Source organism: Phalacrocorax carbo, chromosome 6 (assembly GCF_963921805.1).
Source record: "Phalacrocorax carbo chromosome 6, bPhaCar2.1, whole genome shotgun sequence".
NCBI classification, from domain to species: Eukaryota; Metazoa; Chordata; class Aves; order Suliformes; family Phalacrocoracidae; genus Phalacrocorax; species Phalacrocorax carbo.
The window spans coordinates 56,535,933-56,551,607 of record NC_087518.1 but is presented as its reverse complement, the minus strand read 5'-3'; the positions used below and the strand labels follow the sequence as shown (position 1 = coordinate 56,551,607).

The 15,675-nt window shown below is 39.6% G+C and overlaps 1 protein-coding gene across 1 annotated transcript in view; it reads right to left on the bottom strand.

Annotated features, from left to right (window-relative positions):
• Positions 1-8,203: 8,203 nt before the first annotated feature.
• HS2ST1 (heparan sulfate 2-O-sulfotransferase 1) overlaps positions 8,204-15,675 on the bottom strand; it is an 82,492-nt gene continuing 75,020 nt past the window's right edge. Inside the window, exons 5-7 of the mRNA XM_064455454.1 lie at positions 15,317-15,414; positions 13,946-14,103; positions 8,204-12,863 (exon numbers count right to left, since the gene is read on the bottom strand). Coding sequence (XP_064311524.1) covers positions 12,637-12,863; positions 13,946-14,103; positions 15,317-15,414 — 483 coding nt within the window. The 3' untranslated portion in view covers positions 8,204-12,636. The remainder of the gene's footprint in view (positions 12,864-13,945; positions 14,104-15,316; positions 15,415-15,675) is intronic.

The following is a 15,675-nucleotide window of genomic DNA, read 5'->3' as shown; positions in this document are numbered from 1 at the left end:
AAACAGCCTAACGGTAGTGGCAGGCCACCGTGTGATGCACTGCCTGGGCAAAGGTATCTCATGGTGGTGTATAATCAGGATATGCTGCAAGTTTTATGAGAGGGATACCACTGTCAACAGGTGATTGAATAGCTTTTCACATAAGGAGCAAATGACAGACCTTGCCAGGGATCACCAAGGGGAAAGACAGAGACCGCCATTTACCTTGACATGTTTCTTCCACACAAGCCAAACTAATTGCACACGTCAAAAGGAAAAGGCAACGCATGGCTTTCGTCCGCTCCCGATAACGATCAGATAGGGCTCTTCCTGTCTTCTCCAGCAGCCCTTCCTCCAGCATAGCATGCAGAGGAGGAAGAAAATACAGCTTTGAAGGTCAGGTAATGGCCTAATTAAAGCAGAATTCCGACTCCAACGCTGCAGCCCTGCCCTTTTAAAGCACAGCGCTGGGTCAGGCTGTCAGTTGTGGTTTAGTGCACTGGTGCTGTTAGCACACCCCTAGTAATACGCTCTTTGGCTTAACGTGGGTCATTTGACATGCAGGTTTCTAAATAATTGCAGCAAGTGCAAAGAGAAATGTGTTAATTTTAAAGCAGTTATTGCCCTGTGAAGAGCGCCTACCCCCAGCCCCTCTGGAGAGGGGGAGAGCTTTCAGAGGCTGTGAGAGCAAGTCTCACCTTCAAAACCCAAACCACAGAGTGGATGATCAGGGACGGGGGGGACAGTACAACGGCCTTTGCAGCAATGCTCGGGCAGAGTTTACATCTGTTGTTTGCACAGACCCCTAAGAAGCGTGCTGCAGTCCCATGGGCATGGAAAGCCCTGGGGCATCGCTCTCTAAAGCAGATGTGATGCTACAGCCCTCAGCTTGCATAGGCCCATATTTATGATGGCCCAACAGTATTTCTTTAGCGTGTAGGAGAAGGTAATGTTGCTTTTGACAGCGTTACTGCATGGCAAGGGCACAGGTGCTCTTGGGCGTGTTTTTAGTTAAACATAGGCCTTAAGCTTAAAGGTTTTTTTTTTTGCGTGACCTCAGCCTGTATTCTTGTGCTTTCGTTTTGTATGACTAGTCCTTGCTGGGGAAGGGGAAGATGCTTGCTTTCTTTTTCAAAATGAAGCAAAAATAACCCTGGTAAGTAAAGATTAGTAGAGTTTGAGCAAGAGGGATGTTAGTCTGGGAACACAAGTGGGCAGGTTCTATATAATACGAAGTTTTCTGCCTCTCCCCAATACTTCCCACCGGCTGCATGCTTCACCACAAGGGTATCCAAAGCATTCACTAGACAGGGCTCTGAAACACTGCTGTTCTCAACGGCTACAGATGCCTAAAAGGATCAGATCACCTTCTTTGATCTTTTTCTCCGTGGTTTTTAAAGTGGTTAATATAGCAGACCAACGAAGAAGGTAATCGTGGCATTTCTTTTCTCCAATCACACAAAACTTCAGAAGCACAAATCAGACTTAGGAGGAGAAAAGCAGGCGCAATTGCTGCACTGTAATCCCCTGACGCTGCCAGCACGGACCCTTTTCCAAATGAGTCAAAGGAGTTAGTTCCAGCTTTCAGAAAGTTGCTGTATGTTGCTTTATTTCCCATTTCAGGGGCTAGGATTTTAATTTTGGAGTCTTAAAGAACATCTTGTACCCTGATATAACAACATCAATAACTCATGACCAGCGCTGCAAATACAGCGCTCCCCAGACACCCACACCTGTTCTTTGACCCTTCCCGGTGCCTGAAACATGACAGGCAAGTACAAAAATTAAATCCCGTATTAAGACATAAATTATTATTTTATTATGTTAAAATGCTAGAGGTTAGTACACGTTAATTGAGAGCATTAGTCATGCCACAGTAGAAAGTTATATGGGAAGAAGATTAGCAAAGAGACATAGGAGGAGCCCTTGCAGGGCTCAGGAGTTCTCAGCTGAATTCCTGGCTCCCCCACAACGTTCTTGCATACCTGCAGGCAATTCACCTATACCAGCATCCCTGCTATATTTGCAGGCACCACACTCCTGGTTTACGAGCGCAATCAAAAGCCCAATCTTGCCATTATCTCAGCGCAAATCAATATCGAAACACCTCAGCAGGCATACCCAACCGGGGCAAAGCCCCGTTCCTCAAAATTGTTCCTGTTTGCTGTACCTGATGGCTGGCAGCAGCGTTCTCGTTGCCGGCAGGAATGGGAATCCAGCGGGGCCTTTCCCTCCCCTGCACGGGCGTCCCTGCCGGAGCGCCAGCGGGCCCACGCCGTAGCTGGGCGAGGGGTCAGCCTGCGCACAGGCAGCAGGAGGGATCGGAAGGTGCAGTTTCTCAGGACAGATGAATCCCACCTGTGTTTCAGTGCCTTACCTCTGATACAGGATTACAGTACCAGGTTGTCTAACAAAAACATTGCAAAGGACAAGAGGACTCTATTCAATACTATCTGGTAATAATCAGATATTATGGCAGCCACATGCCAATACTGCTTACCAACACAGGCTTCCCTTTGATCTACAGCACTATCGGTTTATGTGCCAATAAAAATATTTATGTGCGGTAATACTAACACAGCTCTTACACCAAGTTATCTACAAAGAACAAGCATCTATACTGCTCTGAAGCAGGAAAAGAAAGCTCTTACCTGATGGAGAAACTTTTCTTCTCTACCGGATAGATGATGATGACGACAGATGCCCAGAGATGGCTAGAAAGACGAGAAATGCAAGATGCAGGAATTCACCTCCTCCGTCTACGTTAGTCTACTTGCTTCGCATGTGCAGGGTGAAACATCTCTTTCTGATGAGTAGCTGCGGGGAAGTTGCTTAAACTTCTCAGTTATGCTCTATGTCACCTGACAGACTGGAAAATAACCATTCCTAAAACCGGACACCAATATTCCACAACTAACCTTCCTCCTGCCTTTCAACAGGCAAATCTTCGCCCAGCAGCCAGTGTCGCCCACCACCTGCATGTTCTTCACAGAAATTGAGGATATGAACAAATGTTGCTAATAAATCTTATTTGATGCATTTATAGACAGCTGATCTATTGGTAGCTGAAGCCTAGAAACAATCCGCAGAACCCAAAGAAACACTCGTAATCTGAAGGGACGTTCAGAGACTGGAATCCTCTCAGTTTTGAAGTGATGTGGGTGAGGTTTTGCGCCAGCTTTGGGCAGGTGGAGAATTTGGCTTTGTTTATGTTGTTTAAACATTGTTTTGCAAAAATCTTTTAGGATTTTGTCCCTGTCCTGGTTTTTATGGCGGTGACATCAAATGAGAACCAGCTATTTATTCCTTGAGGGTTCCCCTTCCCCCTGCCTGATTTGGGCAGAACAGCAGTATGGGTTTCTTTTTGATTTATATGGAAAGAGGAAACCACCCTGGGCAAAAAGTCTACAGTCAGCAGAAGCGGCACTTTGTCTTCAAAGACTTAAGACACAAGACTCCCAAATGATTAATGTTCCTAACTCACATTTTTCTTGCAGATGTGACTACAGAGGAGAATATGAAGAGGAAATGATTTTAAAAAATTGTTAGAAATATATTTTCATAACAAGGAGCAACAGAAAACAATTTCCTGGGGGGCTTTCAAAACATAAAACCAACAGTTACAAACTCAGATGCCAAACTGTGAATGGATGGTAATACCTTGGCACCAAAACTAGATATTCTGCTTTCCTAGAAAGTTATTGATACTTGATCAACCTGAAAAAAAAAAAATCTACATATTAACATAACCACCTAAATTCAGGCTCCGCATTTGAAAAGCCGACAAATAGTGTTATCACACCACTCAGTTTGCATCGCTCCTAGCTATGAAATATCACAGACTCCAAGAAATTTTAGAATATACTGTATGGCTGCGATAGCCAGGTCCCCATTCCCTTGTCTTTTGCAGTATCTTTGAAATTAGGCAGTAAGACTTCCAGTTATCAATCATTATTTGAATTTGGATAAACAAAATGAGATTAGCATGGGGGAGAGTCTACCAACACAGCCTACAGAGAAAAGCACAGTCTTCTGGATTTGAACACATCTTTTTCATGCATATGAGAGAACACAAGTAAAAGAATGAGTTTAAAATCAAGACATAGAAGCAGAACAGAATATGATGAAATACGTTTTAACAACCATCTCAATGTATATGACAAACCACAACATCAGGGTTTCTCCCTCCTCCCTCAGTCACGAGGTACACGATTGTCTTGGAAAACACCGCTGTTAAAGGAGCAATAAGATTTAACATCAGGATCTTTCATTGCAGAAAGCTCTTTTAGATTTGTTTCCTAGATACTGGAACTGAGTAAAACCCAAACTGGACTGCTCAACAGATGCCGAGAGTCTGTTTCAGATACGCAAAGAAACTGGGCTTTGAAAGCGCACTTGAGCGGCTGCCTGGGCATGCTTTGCTCCCTCTGACTACTGACAAGGTTTTCAAACTTCCAACACTGTCTTTGAATGACTTTTTGGCTTTGCAAGTCACTCTCCATTTATCTCAGTATGATCAAGCGATGAGAACTATGACTATGTATGTGTGCGTGTCTACACATACATGTGTGAGAGGACGTTTCTGGATGGGTGAGTTGGGGAGGAGGGTATGGAACCAAAGCTACACAAGCCAGCTGCAAAGCCTTGGTCAATACAACCTGTGGACTGCAGCCTGATTCTCATCTTGTCAGGCACTTGCCCTGCACAAAGATTTTTTTAAAAGCAAAAAATACACAAGTTAAATATCCTTGCTGGGTTAAGTGACTGTCAGATACATCGGGTAAACGTACCCAAACTGCTGTATGCACAGTCACTGGTGTGCACAAGCTAATTCAGCACAATACGCGAGTACTACCTCCGACGCACGGGACAGGGACCTCTATTGCCACCAGACTCTCAAAGGTGATCCTGAGTAAACACCACGTTTGATAAACTCCACGCTGGAGCGTGATCTCATGTGCTACAACAATACCTGCAAGATAAGACTTGTCCTTTGGAAGGTTTGTGAAGGAATGAAACCTTTTACGCTATCTCACCGAGCCAGCTGAGGAAAGGAAGAGGCTGAACACAGATGCCATACACTCTTCATGCGTTTTTCCATCCACTTGGGGGAAAATAAAAGGTCACTGACAAAGACTGTTTGCTGGGGTGGGGTGGGGGGCACTGATGTTTTCCTGTTTTGCTCTGTTTTTAAGGGAAAAAAATCCCTTTGTTTTTTATTTTCTTAAGACAAAGAAACCTCTGATGAAAAGTTTTGTGGAAAACAACATTTACGGCAATTTTTGCTAAAAGTAAACCTTAGGTTTCCAGTCATCTCTCTGAAGTAGCCTTTAGTATTAACAGATGTCTGGTTGGAATCTGCCTGAGCCAGTGAACTCATTCTGAACGGACACCAAAAAATAGTGCACAGTTTTTGCTCTGCATAATCTGAACATAAGATGCCTTCTCCCAGACTTCATGGGTTTGACTTCTGTCACACAGTTACTGACTATTTTATCTTCAGGAAGCAAGGATCTCAAATGCAGAGCAGATGAACCTCCCCGTCAATGTCATCTGCTTTTCCAGATCTATAGCTTGGCCATAAGTATTACTGGAGCTAAGTGCTGGAAGTAGGTATTTGGTCTGGGGTTATAAAGAGCAGAGATTTCATTTGTCGGCGTACAGGCCTTGCTTATAATAGCAGTGACCTTGATGGCTGCAACGTTGAATTAATTAATTCAGTCAAGGGAAGGCACTGAAGATCCAAAGCAGATAATCAGGCCAAAGATAGCCATCGTAGCTGCTAGCTTAAGGATCTACTGCAATCTCATATAGCGCTTTATATTTCTGCCTGCACTTTCCTCTGCATTCTTTACATACCCTCTTCACAGATGCATATATACCCTTTATTACCGTATCAACTGCTTTACACAACGTTTGCCCTTATGGTCACTCATCGTTACTGCACTGAGGCAGTCTTGACAAAGCCAGCCTGTAACCGCACAAGTCTCTAGCAGTTCAGCATTCCTTTTCCCCTTGCCAATTCTCCAAGTCACGCAAGATTTTAAAAGTTATTAAATTCTAAATAAAGGAGATTAGGGATGCCAAATTCTAGTCTGTGCTAAAAATGGCAATCAATATTTGTCAAGACAATAATGTCTTTAGGGCCAGAAGGCTGTTATTCTCTAGACTGATTTTCTTTTTTGGTAAAGAGACAGTTCATAATATTTTCCAGCAACTGCTGCAGCAAACCCAGAGTTCTGGTCGAGTTGGGGCATTTAAATTATCATACCAAATTAGGTACTTTTCTCTCTCAAAATGGAACAGCGTTTTTCCTTATTAATACTGAATTTATGTTTGAAATAGCACAGATGAGTTCATATCAATAGCAGGGTGAAATAACACATGCATGTATACAGTAAGGTAGTGAAACATCTCTTAAAGCACCAGAGGAAGGCAATACCTGTATACTTTAACTATATAAGTATACTACATAAGTAATATATAGTAAGTATACTACATACGTAATATATAAGTAACTATAACCACAACTCCCATGAATGACCATTTTAATCTATTTTGTTCTGAGATACATTTTTTTTTTCCCCAATAGGAATATAGGCAGTCATTCTTTGTGCAATTATTTTGACAACCCTGTTTATTATGAGAAGTTAATGTCTGCGTGCAGCAAATCTGAGAGTGGATTCAGGACCAGCCTTGTAAACGTGCAGAAAATGGGCAGAGAATGTTTATCACAGTATTTTCCATTTTTATGAGGATGCAGTTGGTTATTATGACAAGGTGAAAGGTCTCAAAGCCTTCATTTTTAGGCCACAGGTGTTCTTTGTAGAGGTTTTTTTTTAATAAAGAGTATTATTAGTCCTTTAAATTAGCTCTTATTGAAAGTTACCACATCTGCGTTATGTGGTAATGAAGCCAGGGGGAGGTCATAGCAGGGGACTTGTGCTTGAAGAAAACATCTGGACATTGCTTTGACATTCACTAGCAACTTCTTGTATTTTATTAAGAAGCAAGGAAATTATACCGAAATCAAATGCAAGATTCAAACAATAAATAAAATGAAAATATAGGACCTGAAAAAAAAGAACCTAGCTTTGAACAAAAAAACCCTTTCCCTTCTTTCACTCCCCTCCCAGGAATTCCAGCTGATGAGATTAATTACCTGTGCAAATGGCAGCATCAGTGGAAAAACAAATGTTCAACCAGTATTTAACGCAAATCTGTAACACTACGGTTACTCTGTCTTTCACAGGAGAAGCTACAGTAATTTTAAATAAAGGATATTTTTGTATTGTAACTTTTTTTGGCTGTCATTTTGTTTACTACATCATTTCAGAAAGAGGTGCAGCGACCTTAGGAAGTCCTGTACCTTTATATAGGCAATCTTTTCCTGCACTTCACCCTGGCTGATATAAGCAGAGAGACTTTGTCTGCTGTGCACAATTACACCTCTCACTTCCACCAATGGAAGTAAGAAAAAAAAAAAAAAATCTACTTGCAATCAAAGGGGGATTTAAAAGCCATCAAAATTCTCAAGTGGAAGCTGTTGAGTAACTGCGGGATGGTTCTTGATCACCAAGGCTGACAACTAAATATTTAGGAACTATCACATTAAGAAACTTGGCTGGGGCAGATGACTGTTCAGCTCCATAGCGCTCGCAGCTAGCAATGTTTATAGGCCAATGGATACAGCATGCGTCAGAAATCCCAGACAGAGTAGCGTACCCATGCTCACGAGAGTTTCTTGTTTTAAGTGCTTGCTTACAAATTGAAATGGCATTTCTATTCTACTCAAGTTCTTACACCACACTCATCACCGCAGTAACTGAGCGTCTTCCAGTACCACAGCCATCGGTCAGGTCATTTGTTCCCTCAGGCAGGGAAGCACATACGTATCAATGCAGTTTTAATGCCAGTTTTCTATTCTTACAAATCTCTGTTTTAATATTAAGAGCTTTTCACTGACGCTTTCAGCACAGCATATACCCTCTGCAAATTTATTACATTTCCGGCCAGAAAACCCCATGGCAAATTCTAAGGGCCTATAAATATATTTGGTTTTAGGTATCTGACGTTATTACAGACAAGCTACAACCCAGCTCACCCCTCCCCTCCAAAATCACATTAGCTGCAAATGAAGTTCACAATTATGCAAGCAACATCTTCTAGAAAAAGAGCATGTAATATGAATGTGACATGCAAATATTAACACAGGACACCAGACTTCTTTTCTTTCCCCTTCCCACTGGGTGTTTTATTTTATAGCACTTGCATTAGGTAATCAACTGAAACACTTCAACAACAGAAAGCTGGCAGCATAGTAAGGAAAAATGGAGATTATTTCTCAAACAGCTGTGACAAAACGGTTTCAAGTTGGAATAGTATTGCACAAGCGAATCAATTTACGGAGGGTGAGTGGGAGCGAGCATCTTCAACATGGATTGTGAGGAAAAAAGGCACTATTTAGCTGTGTGTGTGTTTAAAAAGAAAAAAAGTCATGAAGCACAATCCATGTTTTTCAAAGTTACATTCAGTACTGCTTTAGAAATGCTCACAAACCTGTCTCTTTTTACAGAAGCTACAGAAAGCTGCTGATGTAAATATCAGACAGTACAAGTGTATGAACATTTACAATTATGCTCCAGAAAAGTCTCAGGAAGAGGGCTCTTTCTATAAATACTGCTGCAAAGGTTACGTAGTTGCATAGGCTTACAGCAAAGGAAGCATTCATGCAACTAAGCAGCCTTACAGTTTCCTTAAGTTTAATCTCTAGTAGTCATAAAATATGCTCTAATTTTGAAGAGCTGAATTGGCAGTGCACTCGAATCAGGCTTTTCCACTGGCTGCTTAAGCAGCACAGTTCAGACTGCATCATCCATACACCTTTTGTCATATACACATTTAGCAATGCCAGGTAAGCATAATGGAAAATTTTAACAGAATTATAACAGAAAATAACAGAATTTTCCCTGATATAAAACAGAACTGCTCTGAGACCATAAATAAGCAAATGTTTATTCCTGGAAAGTAAAAATAGCTAAGTATCTTCAGAAAAACTAAGTACCCAGAAAAGGCATTTCAAATGAGCAGGATGGGCTGCTTCTTCCTCTCCCGTATGGTACAGCTATAAATTGTCATTCTTGTTTGAAAACGAAGCCATGATCAGCATACCATTAATAGAGAGGCAGCTTGAAAATCAACCCAGAGCAAGCGGGAGTATGCACGCAGGACATTCTGCACCCTAGCCTTGTGTCTGCTTGTAGATGCACTAACAAAACATGAGTGAAATCCTAAGAGTGAAATCCTTGTTGCATGGCTGCAGAATTATTATGGGAAAGAGCTAAAAATACTGTTGCTCTCCTGTCAACGCTGCCCAGACTATCACAAGTGCTCCAGGCGCGCTGTGGTTATGGCTGTGTTGTGACCAGCGCAGCTGGACCTGCCACCATTGTGCTGACATCAAGAGTTTCAACAGGGCTACAGTTTTGCACAAAATCTGGGTGTTAATTTTGTACGAAAAGTACAGAACAATGTAACAAAACCTACTCTCAAATCTATATGTTATATATTTTTTATATATATATTCAGTACCTTTCAAGCAAACTTAGCCCTGCAAAAAGTCAATCTCGCTCCTGTGCAGAGGCTACAGTGACATCAGTTAAAAGATCCATGTTTGGGAATTTGGGAAGCTGCATAGTAAGTTTACCAATCACACAACCTGCAACAACAAAAATCCATGTATTGCTGCTTTTCACTATAAGTCATTAAGGGAAAATACCCAAGATATGTTCTGTTTATATACTGTAAAATATTTTTACTACCAACAAGTTGGATTGTTTCTGTTTCTGAATAGAAGATGAAAAGAGCAGGTTATTAAAAATCTGTAAAGCTCCTTTTCCTATCCAAATCTGATAGTTCTGAATGCAAAGGATTCTAAAAAGTTCACAGTTGACTTAATGGTTGCACTAGATATAAAAGTAGACAGTTCTGATTCCTTCTGTGTTCCACAGACAGTAATGTTTTCAGAGTACGTCCGGAATGAATACCTCTCCACCTGTAGCTAGCATTTTGAAAAAATATTCCTAAAATTGTTTGTCTCAACCCCGTCTGTTCACAGCAAAGAACAGGAAGTGATATCTGATCAAATAAAATACGTTCTCTTATATGAACTATGAAAAATATATTGCTCTTTTAAAAGTAAAAAAAAATTGCATTGTTCTATTATTTTTGTTGTTGAAGACTCATAATTAAGAAATTCTAAATCCTGGAAAGGAAAAAAGGAAACAGAGCTTTTAAAATTGCTTGCAGAATAGAAGAGGTCTCTGCAGACCCTGCTGAAATCAGCAGAAGTTTTGCCTACTTATTTCTTGTCAGTACCGTAGCATTTGTCTGCACGCCGCTTTCATTACCTAGGTGAATATTTTATGTGTTCCCTTAGTAAACTCTTCTGCTCGCTTAGAGGTGCTCTTCTGAAAATTCTGAAGGAGACTCAAGAAGATAAGCTGATCCGAATTATTCTGAAGGAAAACAACATAGTCAAAATAGTATCTAACATAAAACTCACTGAGCGGATAATCTTTCCTGGGATTATAAACATTCATTTTGCTTCAAAAAAGTTACTGCTTTGTTTTGGAAATTGTTAGATCTGCATAAGCTAATTCTTGTGTATGACTCCTCCGTTCCTTTCTTTAGCTAGGGAACATGTCTTCATGCGTGAACTAACACATCCTATTCCCAAACACGCTGGCATTATTAATGATGTCAACAGACAAGAACTAGAACAGGAAACCTTATGCTATGCTATGTAAATGGTAAGCTATCAGAAGGAACTTCCCTGATTATTTGGGAAGAACAAAGAGAGACCTATTTTTAAAATTCAAAGGGAAAAATCCAAGAAAACAAAGAAAATGCAAGACGTACTTGTTAGTCTCTCATCATCCTCTCTGTAATTGGGCTGTTGCTTTTGGCTGCAGACATCCAGTTCACAGACCATTTTCCATTTCCTTTGTTTTCATTAGAAGAACAAGCTGGTTAAAGAAACTCCGCTTGGTGATTTTAAACTACGCTTTCAGCATCACCCCTTAGGAATTTAAACCTTTACCACCATTCCTTACTTTGTCTCCTCAGTGCCTTCCCCCATTAAACCTGTGAAAAGCACTTTAAGAAAAGGCAGGTGTAAGATGTGTAAATACTCAGATCTTTAAGGAAATTCAATAGGAAACAAATTCTTGTAGTTCTCCACTGCCATTTGCTATAATGCAGTGGCCCCAAACATCTGTTCTCAAATTTCAATTTGCTTCATCTACCAGGTGTTTCACATTCTTAATAATGGCAACTCACAAATTTACAATAGTCACATAAGGCAGGTACATAAATACAATGATGTCAATCAAGTTCACCGCAGCTTTCTCAACCAGGCTACACACGACATTTTTCTTCTTTTCCTCTTACCATAATAAAAGGATGAAGACTACATTTCTGTAAAGAGAATCCCTGGACAACATTCTGATATTGAAGTCAGAGGGGTCACCGAAGTGCATTTCAGCAATGTCCAACAGTTAACTCAACCAGGAAGTAGATGTGATGTTTTTCACTTCACACATAACAGAACTGGTGCAAAAACCCCACTTTAAACTAGTTACTTTAAACCTTTTGGTCCAAATACATAAAATAAGCAGTATTTACAGCATTTTACTCCTTTTGTAAATGCAATGCTTTAAAACACGTTATAAAGCACCTTAGTAAAAATATTCTACAGGTAAAAGTATCGAAGTAGTAGGAAAACCCTAACCATACCACAGCTCACTAATGGAGTCATAATATGGATTCACCAATACCTCAGTTTACAATTATTACAAAGAATCCATGGAGAAACTTAATACTGAATTTAAGGTTTTTATACCACTGTGGAAGGATCAACTAGAACTGCAGACAATATCAACTTTCTTCGTAGTTTTCCCAACCTCAGTCAGCGGCGGTGGGGGTAAAAAATGAAACAAAACCCCCACTGCTCTGATTCTTTAACTTTTTACAACATTAATGTGGAAATGATGTTTTAATACTAATGATTAGTTGTAATTTTTTAATAAAACCACATATATAAATATGGGCAATTTCAGCAGCAGCAGCATTTCTCAGCAGAACATGATTAACCATCCCAATTAATATCGTGTGACATGATTCACAAAAACAAAGCACAGATGTCAATCAGTTATTAACACTACTCATATTGTATACAACCAAAATTTCCATGTTGAAAGCTGGGAAAAATTATTTCCTCTTCACAGAAGTATAAATGAAAATAAATTGCTCTGAAAATTAAAAAGAGCATCAACAGAAGCATTTTTTGTTTGTTTATATTTTCAGCTAGAACTGCTGTGTATTAATTGCTCCGAATTAAAGTGTAGATTTCTTCAGGTAAAGGATATTAACTTCCACTGAAAATATTAGTTGGATAAAAGAAATGAAGCCTTTGCTTCTGGATTATCAACATAATTAGCCAGTATCCAATGCCCTGGAGGTGTTCCACAGCCCACTTTTCTCAGATCTATAAGGAAACGTCTTGGAGGTCTACAAGCAATCTAGTTTCCATGGCTGAGGACTAAGATGATGATGTGACCAAAGATTTAGGTCCATAAATCTAACAGTATAGTGTTCTTAGTTTGATTTAGGGTAAATCTTTTCATAGAAAAAGTTTTGAGCCAGAATATACAATTCTCCATCTTTTTCCCGAACTGCATGTGCTCTGACAAACTGAAATTGCTCCAGTGCAAATTCGTAGAACTCATTCTCCATTTTCCAGATTTCAGACTGTTGTAGCTTGGCAATAGTTTCTTTTGTGGGAAGTTTTTTCTCAGTTGTTTTCCTAAGATGAGACTTCTTTCCTAAATGCAAAACGAAAGCAATAACTTCACTTTAAAATTCACGTGATTAAAAAATGTTTACAGTCCTTTTACTTACAGGGTTTTATACTCTCAGCATGTTGATAAACTGCATTAGAAGTGACAGAATTTAATCCAGAATTTATTAACATAACATGCAGGGTTGGAAAATTGCAGTCCCTCTCACTAAATGTTAATGAATTTTGCATCAGTTCTTTCAATTCTTTCTCCTTACTCTAATAAACCCAGGGAATGAACACTTCATTTAAGGAACACAATTATTCTACATAATGTACTTGGAGCAAGACTGGTCTTTCAAAGTTAATTATTTAGATGTTAATCTGGTATCAAATGTTAAGAATTTTACAAACTGCAGAGAGAGAGACCTCTTTCATGAGACAAAGATGACCAAAATGACGACAGCATTTTCCTTAAGAAGTGCTATCTGTGGCTTTATAATAAACTTGTTAATGCCACACAACTAGGCTATACCTCAGACCCTTTTCTCCCTCTGTTTGCAGAGAGAAGCCCTGCTAAGACAGACCTTTTCTTCATCACAAGTTGCATGGCCAGCTCCTAGAAACTGAGCTACTAGCTATATAACAAATGTCTCCTTACAACCCCAGGAAGATAAACATGTACTTGGGCCTTTGCATCCCTTGGGGCTTTTTGTACCGCCAACCAGGTTGCATCCAGCACTGTTAATTTCAGCAGGGCTTCTCAGGAAATGGAAATCTGCCACTCCCAGACATTTTACAAAACTGAAGCCCCTGCAAGACCTTTCAAAACTGGACTGATAAACACGTCACGATTTTGTAAGTGTGGTATACCTACACAACTGCCTTCACCCCAACTGTAAATGTTTAAAATGTGTGTAAAGCAGGAAGCTACTCGGGCTTCCCTCAAAAATTTGTACAGAGTATCTTTAAAAGAGTTTGTCTCTTCTATAGGAACATCAACCAACTGAGGGGCAAACCTGGCAGAGACTCAAAACTATTCATCTAGGTCTAAAGAAGTCACGTTAAAAAAAGTGAGAAGAGGATGAAATAATCCATGGAATTCATGGAAATCAACCGTTTCAATACCTGTCCGGTACAGTTCTGTAGCACCCCTGAAGAACCGGGGCAAAGCTGCCTCCAATAACATGATAAAGTCTTCAAGCTCTTCAGTAACTCCCACTAGGAAGTATTCATTAATCAGATTGTATTTGGCTTGTTCCAAAGCCCATCTGCTTCCCACATTCCTAAAATGGCAAAGAACAATTACAGTGATTTCTGATGTCAGCCAACAATCCTTGGTCCCTAGATGGCGATTACTTCATAACAGGACATTTGTATAGGAAAGACAAGACTCATTTCAAGTTATAACCATTCCTAACTTCATTTCCCTTTCCAGTTTCTCTCATCCGTGTTCTTATCTAAAAATTTGACTTCTGTAGTTATTTTGACTTATAACTAAAAAAAAAACCCCATGTGCGCATATGGTTAATGTCTCTATTAATGCAATTTTGGAGGATTTGTATTTTCTCAATAGCAACATTCAGTCTCCACTTCCACATTAGATACCAGAAATGGTTCTGGTAAGAACACACCTTCCCTTTTGCATCCTACAAGCACAATTCTGAACTACAAAGTCATTGCATTTAATGGGAGGACTTTGCTACTAAACAACAGACAGAAAATAAACTGACATTTTTTACTCCTGTTTATAGCTCTAGACAGGGTGAAAAGATAGGTTGAGTTCCTTCTTTCTCTGCTTCTCCACCTGGCTCAGGTGTAGATAGGTCTGACCAACAGCCACTGAAAAAGGACCTCCCAAGGGGTCACTTACTTTGCTTATGTTTGGATGAACAGTACCTCTGATGAATAATTGCCCTTGATTTCACTCAGAATGCTTCAAATCATCTAGTTCCTTTTTCTTTCTTCCTTTTTTTTTTTTTTGCGAAAGAGTTTTTAAAGTCTGTGCCATTGTTATAAAACATGCTGCATTGACGTCTGAACACTAGTTGCTTTTGTTTCAGTTTTTACCAAGTAGCATTGACTACTGGATGTCTGGTAAAGGTTCAAGAAGATAAATTTATCCTGTTCTCAATTATTTTATTCTCCCCAGAAACTCTAGGAGCTTGAACAAAGTATCTCCATTCAGAAAGACAGATATTGTAGACTGACATAATAGAAAAATGTCAAGACTCCAAATCTACAAAAATTATTTCTAAAATTGAAAACATCTGCTTTCCCTCACAGCACTGCTAATACAGTATCCTAACATATTGCTTGTTTAAAGAACTTCAAGACTGTTTCACTAAAATCCATATTCAAAAGAAAATACATTACTAAAGTACCTGCTGTCCAGTCCCTCACACTTTCCCCAACTGTGCTACATATTAAAGTTTGTTAAGTTTAGATTTCAGCGCTGATATACCTGACTAACAGCTTAAGCTACATTTATCTCCCTACCAGCATTCGGAGCTGTGGCCACAGAAGAATGGAATTTGAAGCCAAAGTTTCTCTGGAGCACAGTCTGAACCTCCAGCTGCCACACATTCATCAAAGGTCTGAAACAAAGACAAAATTGAGCTGAGCTTTAAAATCTAGCCTAGGTATCAAACATCTCAACATGGTTAGTTGCTAAATGTAGTGGGGACAGAAAAACAAAAAATATGATGTGAAAGAAAAAAAAAGTTTTTTCAAGTCTTGCTTTCAGTGTTATTAGGAGGACCTATTTGTCTCAATTAAAATAGTATTTGGACAGTTTTTTTGTGGTTAGAACTGATGAACAATTTAATCTTACCTGATACATTTGATATACCTTTGAT